Source organism: Tenrec ecaudatus, chromosome 15 (genome assembly GCF_050624435.1).
Source record: "Tenrec ecaudatus isolate mTenEca1 chromosome 15, mTenEca1.hap1, whole genome shotgun sequence".
Classification (NCBI taxonomy): domain Eukaryota; kingdom Metazoa; phylum Chordata; class Mammalia; order Afrosoricida; family Tenrecidae; genus Tenrec; species Tenrec ecaudatus.
The window spans coordinates 75,981,682-76,001,845 of record NC_134544.1 but is presented as its reverse complement, the minus strand read 5'-3'; the positions used below and the strand labels follow the sequence as shown (position 1 = coordinate 76,001,845).

Below are 20,164 nucleotides of genomic sequence, written 5' to 3'. Positions count from 1 at the left end.
TTAAAAACAGGACTCTAGGATGTGCTGTTATGAGTCATACCTAGCAGCAATGCTAGTTAACACTTTTAGAGGGAAGCCATTACGATTGTGCATCACATTTGTCAGCTGTCCAACATTTTTTGTTTTTTATTACTTTGTTATATTTTCCGGTCACACCATAAGAGGCAAGGGAAAGCTAGTAGAAGGAAAGCGCTGGCAAATTTCCGGTTAAAAGCATAATTATAGTTTTATAAATAAAACCAATGTTTAAATAAAAACAATTATATAGGGTTTTAATTATCCTATCCATATTTCTGAATCCTCACTTCAAAATAAAAATTCAACAAAATTTGTAAATGTGATGTGGCCCACTTTAATCTTGCCTGTTGCACCACATAGCAAACATTTTAATTGAGTTTGACACCCCTGACTTCTGTTGAATGTTACTGAATTACTGTCTTTAGATTTACTTTTTAAAAATCCCTTGAGAAACTCCTTCTTAGTGGAATTAGAAATTTCCCAAGATTGCAACAGAAGCTAAGTATCAACAGATAGAGACACCCTTCCAACTGAATAAACTTCCAGAGCAGCATAATGAGCCAGGAGCAATCTGGGAAAACCCAATCCATGTGCACAAATCCTGTCTCTTTGGGGGAAACAATAGTTGTCCATCATAGTAGAATTCCCTTGGTCAATCAGCATGCCTGGGGAGAGTGCATTTGCTCTCACAGAGCCATCAATACACTGCAAGAGATTTTCAGACAGACAAAGAAACAAAAGCACAGCATCCAAATACACAGAACATCCATAAGAACCGGGTTTTCTGACTTTATTTTGCAGCCATGAAGTCCCAGGGCTATCGAAGCCAGAACTCTAGCCTTAAAATCATGACTTTCCGGCCTACCATGGAAGAATTTAAGGATTTCAACAAATACATTGCTTACATGGAATCCCAAGGTGCCCACCGTGCAGGCCTGGCTAAGATAATCCCACCCAAACAGTGGACAGCCAGAGAGAACTATGACGATGTGGATGACATCCTCATAGCCAGTCCTGTGCAGCAGGTAACTACTGGGCAGACAGGTGTCTTTTTGCAATACCATAAAAAGAAGAAATCCATGACCGTGGAGGAGTATCGCCACTTGGCCAGCACCGACAGATACCGCACTCCCACACACCGGGATGTTGACGATTTGGAGCGGACCTATTGGAAGAGCCGCCTGTACAATTCTCCCATTTATGGGGCTGGAGTATGTGGCTCCTTATTTGGTGAAAACACTGAGCATTGGAACCTCAGACACCTGGGGACGATCCAGGATCTGCTGGAGCAGGAGAGTGGAGTTGTCATCAAAGGCGTCAACACCCCCTACCTGTACTTTGGCCTGTGGCAGACCACCTTACTTGGCACACGGAGGACATGGACCTGTACAGCATCAACTACCTGCACTTCGGGGAGCCCAAAACGTGGTATGCGGTGCCCCCTGAGCACGGAGCCCGCCTGGAGAGACTGGCCAGGGAGCTTTTCCCTGGCAGTTCCAGTGGCTGCGCGAACTTCCTGCGGCACAAGGTGGCCCTCATCTCACCCAGAGTCCTCAGGGAGAACGGCATTCCTGTTGGTCGGATCACCCAGGGAGCAGGCGAGTTCATGGTCACATTCCCCTACGGATACCACGCTGGCTTCAATCACGGTTTCAACTGTGCGGAATCCATCAACTTTGCCACCCTTCGCTGGGTTAATTACGGTAAAGCTGCTTCTCAGTGCAGCTGTGGGGAAGCCAGGGTCACATTTCCCATGGACGCCTTCGTGCGCCTTCTGCAACCCGAGCGCTATGAGCTGTGGAAACAGGGCAGGGACCGCACCTCCGTGGACCACGTGGAGCCCACAGCACTGACCAGCCCGGAGTGGATGGCCTGGAAGGAAGCCCGGACTCGTGTGATGGTAAAGGGGCGTCTGCGGTCCTTTAAGCCACGCAGGGCCAGGCGTCGCTCTCTGACTCTGGCTGCAGACAGTGGGCTTGGGGGCTGTGCACTGGTGTGTCCTAGTCCCACAACCCACTCCTGGGCAGACAGCTCCACTGTGCAGCCTGAGGCCCCTAACTTCATGGGCAGCAGTCCTACGGGATCCAGTGTCTCCCTACTTCCCACCTCAGTTCCATCTGCCCAGTATCTCCAGGCTTCACCAAAGGGGACTCGCACTAGGCGTCCTCAGGACTCCGATGCCCACCAGCAGTCTGTGAAGTCCAGGGCCAAGAAGCACACAGCAAGCACATTTGTACACCTGCCAACTCAGGCATTGCATGAGAATCAACAATCAACAGATGACTCTGGCCCTCGGAGTTTTGAGATCCTGCATGCTGTTAAAGCTTCTGGGTGCTGCTGTGACCCCGATCTTCAGCCCTTGGGACCCCCACTGAATCCTGATTCTCTGATGCACCCTGGCCCCTGCCTGAAGTCACTGGACAACATCTCAGTGAATCTCCCGGACATGCTTGTGCTGAGTCCTCCTAATGAGTCTTTGACTTCTAAAACATTCTCCAGCTATGCCTCTGTGCACAGTATGGCACCTCTGGACCTCCTCGGTGCTATTGCTATGGACCCCCTTAAACTTCTATAATCCTGCCCTCAGATGAGGTTCTGCAAATCTACTTACATAGATCCTTGGAGACAGACTCGATGGAACTTCACTTCCTAAATCCTGAAAGGTTGTCACCAGCAAAGATCTTCTTGTTGTGAGTTTAGCTAAACTGCAGTTTTTGTCAAATGTGATTGTCCCTTGGACTATCTCTCACCTTCAGGAAACAGAAACACACCCAGCCAATCTTCAACATGGAAATTGTAATCTGTGGTGATCCTTGACCTCTCAGTGCCATGTTGATAGGTTGCCTAATACTTGCTCAGACTATGGACTCCACTAAAATGTGTTCTAAGGACTCGCAGACCAACTGGATATATGTGTGTCCCTTGATTCTTCCTAGGTTTGGGAGTTGTCCTTGAAAAGAACTCCCTGCACAGAAAACTTTAAACCCATTGCTTTCCAGCGTGTCTCTCCACGTGGCAATCTCAGTGATCAAGACCCACTGTTTCAAAGTTGGACTTGGGGCTAATATTTAAGGAGGCCCATTCCCAAGTCTTTCTTTGATAATGCAGGAGGTGGGTTCAAACTGCTCACCTAGTCCTCACAAAAATTGGAGCCAACATTGGACGATGCTCAGAATGTGAGGCTCAATCCATCTGCACTTCCGAAGCGCTGACCCGGTCTTCTACCGGTGGTCACAACTGTACCTTCTAATGAAATTCAAGCCTTTAACACACTCCAATAATTCTGACGTGGCCACCCTTCAACCCACCAACCAAGCAATTGCTCACGTAGAAACTGCACCTTTGAATGAATGATGTCTGTTGCTGTTTGGGGATCAAGGATACCTATTTGTGATTATTAATTTCATTGTTCTTAGTGTGTATCTGAAAGGAAATAAAATACCTTAAAACACATTCGGAAAGTTTGACTATGAGAGGTATGTGAAAAACAAAGTGACTCATCACATAGCCAGAGCGAAAGAAGTAGCTAGGTCCCAATGAATTCACCAGTCTGTCCTTGTACCCAGAGTAGTCCGTGAGGGAATGGAAGAAAATTGTACAACAAAACACCACCACAGCAAAACAGCAAGTCAAATGATGGGGAGAGTTACTGCCCAGAGTTCCCATCTAATCATTGAGCTGAAATTACTCCTGGAGTCACCTTTTCATGAAATCACACATTGGCATTGACTTGGGACTCCATTTCCCAGAAACTCTCGATACCCCTGTTGGCATTGTCTCTTCAATTCATGTATTTAAAAGCCTGTTTTCAGGTCTGCAGCCAGAAAAATAAGCATCAGAGAGCCTGTCATGGAGGGTAGTGTGGCAAATTTTCTCTCTTTCTTGAAAGACTCTTAAAATTTTTTTCTCTACAGGAACCCATCCCCTGCCCCCACCCAATTGCTTAATCAAAAGAGGTAACAGAAAACTCACTTTAGAAACTCCACAAATTTCTTATTCATCAGCTCTAACCATTACTCTGAGTGATTATAAAAGGAGAAAAAGTAAAACTGAAACAGATATGGATTAGTTTTTATTTAATCTGTTTCAAACAAACATCAGTTTTAGGCCCAAGTATTTATAATTTACCATAGTCGAAGCTGCATGGAACTATGAGACATAGAAGAAATTCAGATATGTTCGTGTTGCATTTAGAACAAACACTTATCCTTTGAAAGATCTAGATTTTAGATTGACCAATAAGCCCCAAAACTGTTTATTGTGCCCTCCACCTGCATTGCTGACACCGCTCTCGGGAAACTATTCTACTCAGACTTCCTTCAAGATGTTTGTGGTTTTCTGCTACAGTATCCCTGGGGAATAAACATCAACCTCTGAAATTAGTAAGGTTAGTACAGAAAGGAAAGAGGCCCAGGATAAATAAAATACTATTTAAACATGAAACAAAACTTAAAAAATGTATTAGCCATGATACTTAAAGCAGCCTGGTACGATGGTATATATGAATACCAAAGGATTAGAATTGAGAACCTAGAAATACAACCAAGTACCTATAGACACCTAATCTTTTTTTTTGACACCTAATCTTTCACAAAGGAATAAAACCCATTAAGTGAAGAGGAGATACCCATTTCAACAAATGGTGTTGGAAAAACTGGATTTCCATCTGCAAAAGAATGGAACAAGGTTCATACCTCACATCATATACAAAAATGAACTCAATATAGATCCAACACCTACATACTAATCCTCGACCACACAACCAAACAATGAAATTTAGGGACAAGCTTGAGGGTATTTAAGCAAGGTATAAACACACCTATAGAAGCAGACATTCCTATTGGCTCTATTTCTTCCCGCTGCAGCATCCAATCCCTCTCATACTTTCCTCCAGTACCAGATGGGCCTACGGGAATTTTATCCCCCATGCCTGAATTAAAAATGTTTTCCATAAACCTGAATTTTTGGCTATCTTTATTGGATCATGAAGTTTCACATCGACAGCTTTCAATGTATAGAAAATAACCATGTCGCCCATGTGGCTCTTTTGAATTTTATTATAAAACAAAAGGGGGAATTGTGGGAAACAGAAAGATGTCTCCCAAGCCTCCCACAAATATATGTTAGACTTAGGACACTGCTTGCAGCTAATGGTAAATGATTGGCCAGGTACCTCCCTGAAGGCAGTCAGTTGACAGACTACTGTCTGATCCCAACACAAGTAGAACCCACTCCCTGCTGTTAAGGAGAGTGGGCTACTTCTCCCTAAAGGCTTGTGGCCATCAGTTTAGTCCCTTCAGGGAGGGTTTACAACCTACTCATAATGGTTTCTATAATGATCCAGAGAACAGGTCAAACCAGATCAGTGACATCCAAAGTTAGTCTGCCATGCTGAATCTAGGATCTGCCCACATTGTCACATGCATATTCCTAGTCCCTCCTCTTCCTATTGCGTGGATACCCCTAAAACACCCCCATCCCATTACTGTATTACCTATAGCACAACCCTTTCCTGTGACATTTGTCTTCACCTGTAATTAGGGGGCTCACATGTCCCAAGAGAATATAAATGCCTCGGTAACAATAAATATTGCTCTCTCTCCACATGGATCGCCAACTGAGGCTGAGGTGAGCATGTGAGCATGCCACCATGAAATGTGTCTGACGACATTATTTCAATCTCTGTTCTATCTCTCATGCTCTCTATAACTTTACTATAATCTTTAGTTATTATCACTGTACAGTTGCGCCTACTGGACCCGTGATGATTTGTTAGGGGCTGGTTTCCCTCACAAAGCAGGAAACTGGCTAAGGCAATTACACTCTGGTCCAACCATCACAAAGCAACAGACCAGAGAACTATAAAGGCAAGGTTCACAGAGCCATTTATCTCTCAGCCTTTCATTAATGCCACATGTGTTTATTGGCCAGGTTTTCTCAATGAAATTTAACTATATCAAGGGTTACACAGAAACCAGTTACATTCCAATCACTTTAGCATTAATTGATATGTCCAAAATCTTGACCCTTTAGACTGTTTTAATAGTCCTTCACTAGTGTATAAAATGTTCAGTGATAATAGCATCCCAGATTGTTCCTTAGACAGCATCAGCAATGGTAGAAGTGTCTCACTAGGCAGCAATTGCTATTCTCACGAGTCTGTGAGGCGTTGATGCTTTGGGTAACCAGTAACAGGACAGAGGTCTTTGGGCTGTTTTCTTAACTCTCAGGTCACATCATCAACTGCCTTTCTTCTGGGCCTTGCTGGCTGAAGAGAAATCCATCTATCTCCTTTGCTTCTGAAAAGGTAAACAAATAGCCCCTCCTTTTGGGCAATTAACAGCGTGGAAACAGAATCGTGGTTAAGATTGGGTGTTTTCCTCCTTCAATGCAGGAATACTTCCTTCTATCAAATTGGCATTCTATGATGCTCACCCTCCCAACACAACCACTGAAGACAAAGTGGGTGAACAAGCAAATGTGGTGAAGAGAGCTGATGGTGCCCGGCTATCAAAAGATATAGCATCTGGGGTCTTAAAGGCTTGAAGATAAACAAGGGGCCATCTAGCTCAGAAGCAACAAAGCCCACAACAAATGCTGGTGGAAGAACACACCAGCCTGTGTGATCACGAGGTTCTGAAGGGATCAGTTATCAGGCATCAAAGAACAAAAAATCATATCATTGGGTGCACACCTCCATGATACGATCGCCAAAGACAAACGGGTGCATAAGCAAATGTGGCGAAGAAAGTTGATGGTGCCCAGCTATCAAAAGAGATAGTGTCTGGGGGTCTTAAAGGCTTGAAGGTAAACAAGCAGCCATCTAGCTCAGAAGAAACAAAGCCCACATGGAAGAACCACACCGGCCTGTGCAATCACGAGGTGTCGAAGAGATCAGGTATAAGGCATCATCAAAAAAATACCATAGTGAATGAAGGGGGAAGTGCACAGTGGAGACCCAAAGCCCATTTGTCAGCCACTGGAGATCCCCTCACAGAGGGGTCTAGGGGAGGAGATGAGTCAGTCAGTGTGTGATGTAGTACCGATGAAGAATACAGCTTTCCCCCAGATACTGGATGCTTCCTCCCCCCCAACTACCATGATCCGAATTCTAACTTGCAAGACTGGGTAGAGCAGAGGTTGTACACTGGTGCATATAGGAGCTGGAGGCACAGGGAATCCAGGGTGGATGATACCTTCAGGACCAGGGGTGTGAAGGGCGATACTGGGAGAGTAGAGGGTGAGTGGGTTGGTAAGGGGGAACGGAATACAAGGATCTACATGTGACGTCCTCTCTGGGGGATGAACAACAGAGAAGGGGGTGGAGGGAGATGCCAGATAGGACAAGATATGACAAAATAATCATCTATAAATTATCAAGGGCTCATGAGGGAGGGGGGACCGGGGAGGGAGGGCAAAAAAAAAAGAGGACCTGATGGAAAGGGCTTAAGTGGAGAGCAAATGCTTTGAAAATGATTAGGGCAAAGAATGTACAGATGTGCTTAATTCAATTAATGTATGTATATGTATGGATTGTGATAAGAGTTGTATGAGCCCCTAATTAAATATTTAAAAAGAAACAAGGGCAAATGGAAAGGCAAACACAGGGAAGATGCAGTTACATTGTGTGGAATGCAATCAATGTCACAAATCAAAGTATGTATGAATGCTCCAGCATAAAACCAGTCTGCAAGAGAAAAAAATGATTAGGGCAAAGTCTGTACAGATGGGCTTTATACAATTGATGTATGTATATGTATGAACTGTGAAAAGAATTGTATGAGCCCCAATAAATTGTTAAAATAAAAAAAAGAGAAAAAAAAAGAAAAAACCAGTCTGCTTTGGTAACTTTTATCCAAATTACAAAAAAAGTTAAAGAAAAAAATTCATTATGTTTTTATATATAACCAATAAATTATTTGAAAACCAAAAAAAATCCTTGGGTGCTTTCTTCAAATTTTCCTTGTCCTTCATCTTTCTCCAAATATTTTTACGTCCTTTTTTCTACTGTTATGAACAGTGCGAATGACCCTGTGAAAGGGTCATTCAATGCGCCCCCTCCAAGGGGTTCGCGACCCACAGGTTGAGAACTGCTTTTCTAAGGGGAGTCCATCAGCTTTCTTCTGCAAAAATATAAACGAATCGTCCTTCCTACACGGGATTAGTGGACTGGGATCCCAAAGGGGATTTCCATTTTGCTGGGACTTTTTATGATCAGCTAATTTCTATAGAGGTGAAAATATGTCTATCTGCCCTAATTTTTTTACAAGCTTTTAGTAAGGAGAAAATTGTTTTAGTTCAAATGACAAAATGAAATTTATTAGACATAGAATTTCCTTTCATCTCTTCCGTCTGTTTTAACAATGGAGACTCTAAGACATTGTAACCAATCTCAGGGAACTTGCCAGGTTCCAAACCAGTGAAACTTTAAAAAATCATTTTATTGGGAGCTCATACAACTCTTTTTTTTTATTTTTCTTATGGTCTTTCTTTTTTTTTTATTATTACCAAATTTTTTTTAACAATTTATTGGGGCTCATACAATTCTTTTCACAGTTCATACATATACATACATCAATTGTATAAAGCACATCTGTACAGTCTTTGCCCTAATCATTTTTTTCTCTTTTCTTCTTTTACAATTTATTAGGGACTCATACAAATCTTACCACAATCCATACATATACATTCATCAATTGTATAAAGCACATACATACATTCCCTGCCCCAATCATTCTCAAAGCATTTGCTCTCCACTTAAGCCCCTTGCATCAGGTCCTCTTCCCCCCCCTCCCCATTCCCCCCTCCCTCATATGCCCTTGGTAATTTATACATCATTATTTTGTCATATCTTGCCCTATCCGGAGTCTCCCTTCCCCCCTTCTCTGCTGTCCCTCTCCCAAGGAAGAGGTCACATGTGGATCCTTGTAATCAGTTCCCCCTTTCCAACCCACTCACCCTCCACTCTCCCAGCATCGTCCCTCACACCCTTGGTCCTGAAGGTATAATCAACCCTGGATTCCCTGTACCTCCAACCCTCATATGCACCAGTGTACAGCCTCTGTCCTATCCAGCCCTGCAAGGTAGAATTCGGATCATGGTAGTTGGGGGGAGGAAGCATCCAGGATCTGGGGGAAAGCTGTGTTCTTAATCGATACTACCTCACACCCTAATTAACCCATCTCCTCTCCTAAAAACCTCTATGAGGGGATCTCCATTGGTCGACACTTGGGCGTTGGGTCTCCACTCTGCACTTCCCCCTTCATTTAATATGATATATATATACATATATACACATACATATATACATATACACATATATACACAAACATACACACACTTATATCTTTTTTTTTGCATGATGCCTTATACCTGGTCCCTTGGGCACCTCGTGATCGCACTGGCTGGTGTGCTTCTTCCATGTGGGCTTATTTGCTTCTGAGCTAGATGGCCGCTTGTTCACCTTCTAGCCTTTAAGACCCCAGACGCTATCTCTTTTGATAGCCGGGCACCATCAGCTTTCTTCACCACATTTGCTTATACACCCATTTGTCTTCAGCGATCCTATCATGGAGTTGTGCAGTCAATGATATGATTTTTTGTTCTTTGATGCCTGGTAACTGATCCCTTTGGGACCACTCAATCACACAGGCTGGTGTGTTCTTCCATGTGGACTTTGTTGCTTCTGAGCTAGATGGCCGCTTGTTTATCTTCAAGCCTTTAAGACCCCAATCACTATCTCTTTTGATAGCCGGGCACCATCAGCTTTCTTCACCACATTTACTTGTTCACCCACTTTGACTCCAGCCGTTGTGTCGGGAGAGTGAGCATCATAGAGTTCCAATTTAATAAAAGAAGGTATTCATGCATTGAGGGAGTGTTTGAGTAGAGGCCCAAGGTCCTTCCGCCACCTTAATACTTGACCTATAAATATAGACACATAGATCTATTTCCCCATCCTCCTATATATATTTGCATGTACATGTCTTTGTCTAGACCTCCATGAATGCCCTTTGACTCCTAGCTCTTTCCTCCATCTCCCTTGGCTTTCCTCCTGCCCTACTACCATGCTTCGTTGCCACCTGGGCTAGAGTATACTTCTTCTCTAAGCACCCTTACCCTTGATCATTTCCCACCAGGCCAGCCACTCCCCCTTCTCTACCATTTGGGGTCCCATGTTTTTCCCTTGTCCCTGGGTTTGTTAACACCACTTCCTTACCCCCCCTACCCCCCCACCCCAAGTCCCCCCAGAACTGTCGGTCCCGTTGTTTTTCCTCCGGATAGTTCATCCAGCCTGTCCTATTCAGACAGACCTGTGGAGTCACTAACATGCACGAAAACTAGACAGAGGAAAACAAAGCAACAGTATACAACCAGACAAAAAACAACAAAAACAAACCACTGACAAAGAACAGAACAAAACAGTTCACAAGAGAAAAGCTTGTAGTTAGTTCAGGGATCTTTGCTGGCCCTTAGGAGCGTTTTCCAGTCCAGTCTGTTGGGGCACCACGCCCTGGCCCCAAAGTCCACTTTCAGCATTCCCTGGGGACCTTGCCACTCCATTCCCTTGCTGTTCCGCTGCACTCCCCCAGTGATTTGCCTCGGTGTGGTGGGATCAGGTCAGGTGCAATTCCCACACTGTGTCTCCGGTGCTGTCCTCTGTATCGCCCTTAGTCACTGAGGGGCATCATGTCTCATAGTGGGGCCAGCCATGTTGTTCTCTCTGTGGACTGGCTGCTCTACTCAGGAACATCATCATCACGGCCTGGTGGGCCAGGCTGTGCTCCACTCTCTCCTCCTGCCCCTTCATCTGCTCCCGTGTGCTCTAATTAAATATGTCCATCTACCAGAGCTGCAGAGTCAATGTCGTCCTTTGGAACAAATTCTTCTCGGGGGAGGGGCAGGAATCCACTTAATTTATGGTGCTGGGGCCAGCCTCCCAGACCTCTCCACCGGTTCCCTCCTCCACGCCGGGATATTGCATTCACACCTTGCGACACTGGGTTGAAGTCTGGTCCCAATTTCCCTGTGGAGATATAAACAATACCCTCCCCTTGGGTGGATTAGTGCCCCATGACCCCACTACCCTTTTCTTCCTTGTATTCATCCTTTTGTTTTCCTTTCCCCACCTCCTCCACCATTGTCTACCATGTACATCCCTGGTTTTGGTCGGGTCTCTTCCATACTACACCGTCTTCACCCCTAAAATGTTTGTATACAGTAGCTTTTTTCCCTATGCCACTTTTGTTTTTTTTAAAAAATTTTTTTTTAATTCTTACCTCAGCGCACTCATGTTGTACTTGTCCTTTTGTGCCTGACTTACTTCGCTTAGCATGATTTCCTCCAGTTCTTCCCATGCCGCTATGTGCCTCATACGTTCATCACTGCTTTTTAGTGATGCGTAGTATTCCATTGTATGTATATACCACAGTTTTTTAATCCAATCGTCAGTTGATGGAAATTTGGGTTGCTTCCAACTCCTTGCAATTGTGAACTGTGCCGCAATGTACATTGGAGCACAGATGTATGGTCTTGGTTTGTTTCTTGCCTCTTCTGGGTATATGCCCAGTAGGGGGATTGCTGGGTCATATGGTAACTCTATTTCCATCTGTTTTAGGTATCGCCAGATTGATTTCCATAGTGGCTATACGTACTTACAGTCCCACCAGCAGTGGATGAGAGTTCCTGTCTCCACACAGCCCCTCCAACACTTGTTGCTTTCTGATTTTTTGAATTGGGCTACCTTTGAGGGTGTCAGGTGGTACCTCATTGTCGTTTTAATTTGCATTTCTCTTATGGCTAAAGATCGGGAACATTTTCTCCTATGTTTGTTGGCCATTCGGATTTCTGCCCCTGTGAAACTTCTGTTTAAGTCCTTTGCCCACCTTTCAAGTGGGCTATTGGTTTTTTTCTTTTTGGAAGCTAGCAGAGTACTGTAGATTTTAGTAATAAGACCTTTGTCTTATGTGTCATTGCTAAAGATGTTTTCCCAGTCTGTGGACTCTCTTATTACTCTCTTGGTGAATTCTTTAGATGTACACAAGTGTTTTATCTTCAGTATATCCCATTTGTCGATTTGTGCCTCCTCTGTGTTTGTGTCCTTCCCTATTTCTGATAGCCTGTGTATTCCCTGCGCCAAAGTTCTCAAGTTGGTCCCAATTCCCTCATTGATGGTCCTAATAGTTTGGGGTTTAACTTCAAGGTCTGTGATCCACCTTGAGTTTATTCTTGTGCATGGAGTGAGATAAGGGTCTTGCTTCATTTTTCTGCATGTTGATATCCATTTTTTCCAGCACCACTTGTTAAAGAGGGCATCTGCTTCCCATTTGATCTTTTTGGGGCCCTTATCAAAGATCAGCTGTGTGTATGCTGATGCTTTTATTTCTGGGTTTTCAGTTCTTTTCCATTGGTCTGAGTATCTGTCATTGTACCAATACCATGCAGTTTTGAGAACTGTGGCTGTATAGTATGTGCCAAAGTCAGGTAAAGCAAGCCCTCTCATGGTGTCCTTCTTCTTGAGGAGTTCTCTGCTAATTCTGGGCTTTTTCCCTCTCCATATGAAGTTGGTAATCAGTTTTTCCATTTCTTTGAAGAAAGATGATGGTAATTGTATCGGGATAGCATTAAACTTATATAGTGCCTTTGGCAGAACTGACATCTTAACTATATTAAGTCTCCCAATCCAAGAGCAAGGAATATTCTTCCATTTGTTGAGGTCGCTTTTGGTTTCATGTAATAGTGTTCTATAGTTTTCCCTATATAGATCTTTTTTTTTTTTCAGTCAAGTGTATCCCTAGATATTTCAGTTTGTGTTTGGCTATTGTGAAGGGTACCACCTTTTTGATCTCTTCTTCTGTGGTCTTATCTGATGTGTATAACAGTCCGATGGACTTCTGTTTGTTGATCTTGTATCCTGCCACTCTGCCAAACTCTTCTATTGCTTCCAGTACTCCCCTTGTGGAACTTTTGGGATTTTCCATATATAAAATCATATCATCTGCAAATAATGATAGTTTCACCTCTTCCTTCCCCAGACGAATACCTTTGATGTCACTTCTTTGCCTTATGCTGTTAGCTAAAACCCTTGCACGATATTAAATAGGAGTGGAGACAAGGGGCATCCTTGTCTGGTTCCCTTTTTCAGTGGGATTGTGTTAGTCTTTTCTCCATTGACTATGACTTTGGCTGTTGGTTTTTCATATATAGCTTGTATTGTCTTGAGGAACTTTCCTTCCATTCCTATTTTCGCTAGTGTCTTAAACAGGAATTGGTGTTGGATGTTGTCGAATGCTTTTTCTGCGTCTATTGATATTATCATGTGATTCTTACACTTTTTCATGTCAATGTGACGAATAATACTAATGGTCTTTCGTATGTTGAACCATCCCTGCATCCCTGGTGTGAATCCCACTTGGTCATGGTGAATTATTTGTTTTATATACTTTTGTATTCTGTTGGCTAGTATTTTGTTAAGGATTTTTGCATCAATGTTCATTAGGGATATCGGTCTGTAGTTCTCGATTCTTGTGGGATCCTTGCCCGGTTTGGGTATCAGAGTTATATTAGCTTCATAGAAGGAGTTTGCCATCTTTTTCTATGTTCTGGAAAAGTTTGTGTAGGATTGGTATTAGTTCTTCCCTGAATGCTTGGTAGAATTCTCCAGTGTATCCATCAGGTCCAGGGGATTTTTTTGTTGGTAATCCCTTGATAACCTTTTCTATTTCTTCTATTGCGATGGGTCTGTTGAGATTCTTGATGTCCACCGAGGATAGTCTAGGGAGGGATTGTTTTTTCCAGGAATTTGTCCATGTCTTCCAAATTGTTGAATTCATTGGAGTACAATCCTTCATAGTATTGTGTAACTATCCTTTTGATTTCATTAGGGTCTGTTGTAATGACCCCTCTTTCATCCCTTATTCTTGCTATTGAGATTTGTTCCCTCCTTTCTTTGGTTAGGTTTGCCAATGGTCTATCGATCCTGTTTATCTTTTCAAAGAACCAACTTTTAGCGATATTAATTTTTTCCATAGTTTTTTTATTTTCCCTCTCCTGAATCTCAGCCCTGATTTTTATAATTTCTTTTCTTTTGCTATTAGTAGGGTTGTCCTGCTGACTCAGCTCTAGTTTTTGTAAATTTTGTGTCAGCGTATCCGTCATGAGTCTCTCTTCCTTTCTCAGGTGTGCTTGTATTGCTATGAACCTTCCTCTGATGACTGCCTTTGCTGTGTCCCATTTTCGTTGGTTTCGAGAAATTTCCTGATTTCGTCTCGGATCTGCACCAGTATGCACTCCTTTTGCAGTAGAGAGTTATTCATCCTCCAATTATTTGCTCTTATTTTTTTTAACAATTTATTGGGGCTGATACAATTCTTTTCACAGTTCATACATATACATACATCAATTGTATAAAGCACATCTGTACAGTCTTTGCCCTAATCATTTTTTTCTCTTTTCTTCTTTTACATTTTATTAGGGACTCAAACAACTCTTACCACAATCCATACATATACATACATCAATTGTATAAAGCACATCCATACATTCCCTGCCCCAATCATTCTCAAAGAATTTGCTCTCCACTTAAGCCCCTTGCATCAGGTCCTCTTCCCCCCCCCTCCCCATTCCCCCCTCCCTCATATGCCCTTGGTAATTTATACATCGTTATTTTGTCATATCTTGCCCTATCCGGAGTCTCCCTTCCCCCCTTCTCTGCTGTCCCTCTCCCAGGGAAGAGGTCACATGTGGATCCTTGTAATCAGTTCCCCCTTTCCAACCCACTCACCCTCCTTGTCTTCCTTTTGTTGATTTCCAGTCTTATGGCACAGTGGTCAGAGAGAGAGGTCTGTATTATTTCAATGTGCTTGAATTTATGTAGATTTGCCTTATGTCCCAGCAAGTGGTCTATCTTCGAATATGTGCCGTGAGGACTTGAAAAGAATGTGAAATTTTTTGTATTTGGATGAAAAGCTCTGTAAATATCTATTAGGTCAAATTGTCTAATTGTGGAGTTTAGCTCTCTAGTCTCCTTGTTGAGTTTCTTTCCCTGTGATCTATCTTTCTCAGTGAGTGGTGTGTTGAAGTCACCCACTATAATTGTCGAGTCTGATTTCTTTCTTAATCTTTTGGAGTGTTTGGTTGACGTATTGAGCTGGTCTCTCATTCGGGGAATATATGTTTACAATGCTTAGTGGTTCATTGTCTATCATTCCCTTGAGCATTATATAGTGTCCCTCCTTATCTCTTTTTATGGTTTGCACTTTGAGGTCAATTTTATCCGAGATAAGGTTTGCAACCCCTGCTTTTTTTGTGTTGCTGTTTGCTTGGTAGGTCCTTCTCCAGCCTTTGATTCTCAGCCTATTTTTGTCTGTAGCCTTGAGGTGTGTCTCCTGTAGGCAGCAAATTGATGGGTTGTGTTTTCTAAGCCATTCTGCTAGTCTCAGTCTTTTAATGCCTGAGTTCAGGCCATTGATATTCAGGGTTATTATCTCCATGTGCGGACTCTGTGATGCCATTTTATACTTTTTGTGTTGGGAGTTTTCCTAATTTCCTTTCTCATTAGTGTGTGTTTTGTGTGTGTATCATTCTTGACTTCTTTCCATCCTTAAGCCATTGCTATCTTGGGGTCTGTTTTCTCTTTGTTGTGCTCTGGGTGAGGTTGTTCTATGTGCTGGTGTCTTATTTGCGCTTGGTGAGTGTTGTTCTTCTGCCCATACTGAGTCGGCGAGGATCTTTTGTAAGGCTGGGTTTGTTGTAACGTATTTTTTGAGATTTTCCTTGTCTGGGAAGACTTTTACTTCTCCATCGATCTTGATCGATAATTTGGCTGGGTAGAGTATTCTTGGATTTGCATTGTTTTCTTTCAATTTTTGGAATATGTTACTCCACACTCTCCTTTTTTTCATAGTTTCTGCTGATAGGTCTGAGCATATCCTTATGTGGGAACCTTTATATGTGATTGCTTGCTTTTCCCTAGCTGCTCTCATGATTTTCTCCTTTTCCTCAAAGTTTGAAAGTTTAACTATTATGTGCCTTGGTGATTTCTTCTTAAGGTCCCGTCGTGCTGGTGTTCTTTCAGCCTCCTGGATGGTTGCTTGGTTTTCATTCATTAGGCTGGGGAAGTTTTCCTCCAAGAATTCTCTCGCTATTGTTGCAGATGACTTCTTTGTTGTGTCTTCCTCCGGTAGGCCAATAATTCTAATGTTGTTCCGCTTCATAGCATCAGACATAGCTCTTAGGTTTTCTTCGGCTTCTCTGATGCTCTTATTAGATTTTTGTTCACGTTTATTAAAGTCTGCTTGGCTGTCCTCCACGCCACTGATGCGGTTCTCTGATTCCTCCAATCGATTCTCAAGGAACATGATTCTGCTATTGTTTTTCGTTACCTGCTCCTCAAGCTCCTGTATTTTCCTTTGGTATATGTCTTTTATCATTTCATCCTTTTTCTGTAGTGTTTCCCTCATATTCTGCATCGCTCCAAGCACCATTCTGAGAGCTTCTTTGTATGGCATCTCAATGTCTGCTTCTTCTATGTATGTTGTTATGTTCAGGACATCTTCTTCCTTTGCCTTTTGTTTCTCCTGTTTTTTCGTTGAGGTCGTTGGGGGTGATGGCTGTTTGCGTTGAGTTGTTTTTGAGGGACCAGGTGCCATTTTCTAGTCTCTCTCTGGAAGACTTATAGGAATTCTTCTTCGAACTGCCTACAGCTGATTTTGTTATGGGATTAACCTACCACTTTATCTTCCTGTGGCATCCCTATTAGGGGAGTGCCCCAGATGGCAGATCGACTGCCTGCACCAGTGTTGCAGAGGCTGGGCTGAAGTTCCCGCTATTGGTTTGAATATTGATAAGTGTTGGCTGAGCTGCCTTATGTCCCCAGGTACACAGGCAGGAACTCCCTGGTGAGAAGTCTGAGGAGTATCCCCAGGAGAGCAAGCAGGCCTTACCCTAGCCTTGGGCTATCTATGCAGGGTGGAGCTCACCTAGCTGGGTGTGACCCAGGCGCAAATGCCCTAGGGCAATGGGAGTGCCCCGTAAGTCCGCAATGGAGTGTGAGAGAGCAGGGCAGGAACAAGGGTGGGTGAGAAAAATCAAAAAGTGAGACTGGACTGTGCAGGGGTACAGGGAAGCGAGGGAAGCAAAAAAAACTATGTAGCTGAGTCCCTCTCCCTGCCTGTGGATCTACAAGGGCTTACTCCCTGCCCCAAGCCCCAGCGGTAGTTCGCAGCTGAGACCCAAGAAGGGTCGCAAGAAAACTGCTGAGCCGCCCCCAGAGAAATGGGGCGACAGAGAGCAGAGATGTTAACAGACGCCGCCGTGTAGCTGAAGCTTGATCCCTGCCTATGGAGCTGTGGGGGTTTGGGTTTATTCCCTGCTCAGACCACGTGGCACGGCTGCGGCTGCGGCTGTGCCTTGAAAAAGCCCCTGTGCAGCCCTCCAAGGCTGTGTGGGAATATAAAGCAGAGACGCAAACAGAAGCAACAATGTAGATGAACCCCGATCCCTGCCGGTGGAGCCTCAAGAGTCCTGTTCCTGCCCTGAGGCAGATAGGGAAAAACTGTGGCTGTGCTGAGACCAAGCCCTGCTACAGGCTCCAAATGGTCCCTGCTTGGGCAGATCCGGCAACTGGACTAGGGTCGAGCCCCACCCGGCTTCCACTGAGGTAAGCCTAAAGCCCCCAGCCCCTCAAAACCCCGTGGATCTGTGCCTACTTATCTTTATGATGCACCTCCTGCGATCCAGTGGCGTTGAATTTCACTCTGAGCAACTCTCCTGGGCTGGATTCTGCGGAGTCCCTCTGGTGTGTGTCACTCAGTCGCCATCTTCCCGGAAGTCCGCGCCACTCATACAACTCTTATCACAATCCACACATACGTCAATTGTGTAAAGCACATTTGTACATTTGTTGCCCTCATCATGTTATGTAAACTTCAGCTGTTAGCTCTCAGCAAATCAAGAGCGCTCACTAGTTGTAGTGAGAACTTCTTAAACACAGGATAATTTTAAAGACTGATAAAATCTTAATAAATTTGCACAGCTGTTTTTGAACTAAGTTACCAAACAGACATGTTTCCTTTAAGTTTCTCAGTAAGGTTACAGGCTCAATTAAGACGTATAGACCTTCAGGAGTTTTACATCGTAGAATTTTACAATCTTGCAATATTCTGTCTTGATTAAGTTCGCTCATTCCATGTTGGATTTAGGTGGGGTTAGTAGGTGGGTCTTAGACTCTCAGGAATGCCCTAAGGAAGAGACCCCATATCCCGAATTGGAAAAAAAAAAACATTTTCCTCCAATTTCTAATTCCATGTGAGGGTGCTGTTGTTTCCCCACAACAGCATTCCAAAAGACCCCTTGATCCATAGGGTGATCAGACTTCTCAGATGCTCTTTCCTGATAGGTATACACTTTAACTCTAGAAATTCAAAGAAGCAGGAATTGGCTTAAACTGGCTTATTTATTAACCATGGTATATCAGATTTTATTACTGCCCTAATTTCTTCTTCATAATCCTGATCAATACTTTCAGTAACAATCTGAACTCTATGAGAATTTAGGTTGGACCTTCCTAACAAACATCCTATAGTTCTCTTATGTAGTGGACCCCAAGTACTGCTCTTAATAATTTCTGGTTTAATTACATTTTTGGCTTCTCCCCAAACCTTTGAATAACTTCAGTATCAATGTGAACTACATCTTAATGAAGAGAAAGCCCAAATCCTTACCATGGGATCAATAGAAAATACCACGAAAAGTGGAGATAAGATTGAAGCTGTCAAGGATTTCACCTGCTCACGATCTACAATCAGTGGTCATAGAAGACATAGACATATGATGCATTTCATTGGACAAATCTTATGAACATGATCTCTCCAAAGGTTAAAAACAATGTCTCTTTGATGACTAATATGTACTAGGCCCAAGTTATTTTACTTTCAACTATCTCATATGCCCCTGAATGTTGGACAACGAATGAGAAAGTTTAAAGGAGAAATGATGTATTTGAATTATAGTGCTGGTGAATAATTTGATAGTGTGGTAGAGTGTCAATTATATCTTGGAAATGTACAGTTATAATGCTTCTTATAATGGAAATATGAGTATTTCATCTTAAGCATGTTGGACATCAGAAAGAGCAATCCTTGGAAAAAGACATCATGCTTGATAAAGTATAAGGTCACTAAGAACAAACAAAAGGATGAACTTCGACAAGATAGAACATCATAGTAACTGCAACAAAGAGCTCAACTGGGCAACTGTGAGTATGAAGCAAGACTCATATGTGTTTCATTCTGTTTTATCTAATGTGGCTGCGTATCTTAATAATTTGAAAGGACTGACCTAGCAAAATGTGATGCCTATTACAAGCATTTTGCTCAATTGTGAGCTAATGAAACATTACTTTTACAGATGGGAACCTGAAAAGGATACCATCTGATACCAATTTTATTTAATAGTGTGCTGAAAGTGTTAACTGCAGCTATCAATCAACAAATAAAATTAAGGCATCCAAAATGGCAGCAAAGAAGCAAAGCTCTATAAAAAGAAGCAAAGCTGCTGATATCACTTGAAATATTAAAAGCCCCAAAGAACCTATGAGAAACATATTGCATCTAATTGAAAGGTTCAGCAATCTCATGTGTAGAAGTCATTGTAGAAAAAGAGTTTGAATCCTGTGTACTAGTATAGAAATCTCTGAAAAGGGAATCAAGAAAATAATATCATTTACAACAACAAGTAGGAAAATGAAGCTCCACACTCACCCCATGATGAGTGCTCTTTGGTCTCAGTGGTTTAGGTGCAACCTATATGGCAATGTTCTTGCTTGATGTTATGCCAGGGGAGATGGCTTCAGCTTTCAACTCTAAAGGGCACTTGTATGTGCACACCATTCACTTTCATGAATGTACTTCTGGTCTGCAACAGGTACAACTAATAGGAAACCTAGTTAACACTAAAGAACCACACATGGGGAAAGCAGAGCTGCACATCTGAAATGTGGTCTGGAGCCTGATGCTTAATGGTGGGTGTATCTCACCAAGCAGGCTAGCAGCCAGTCATGACTGATGCAGATGTATCCACTTACAAACGACTTCATAGATGAGATCTGACAAAACAAAGTCTGAAGAACTAACACTGAACATTCAAG

At 43.0% G+C, this 20,164-nt stretch overlaps 1 protein-coding gene across 1 annotated transcript; it reads left to right on the top strand.

Moving 5' to 3' along the window:
* The first annotated feature begins 821 nt into the window (after nucleotides 1-821).
* LOC142427521 (lysine-specific demethylase 4D-like) lies at nucleotides 822-2,593 on the top strand. The gene is given in 2 exon segments (XM_075532757.1): nucleotides 822-1,374; nucleotides 1,377-2,593. Coding segments are annotated over 2 exon segments (1,770 nt in total).
* The last annotated feature ends 17,571 nt before the right edge of the window (nucleotides 2,594-20,164 follow it).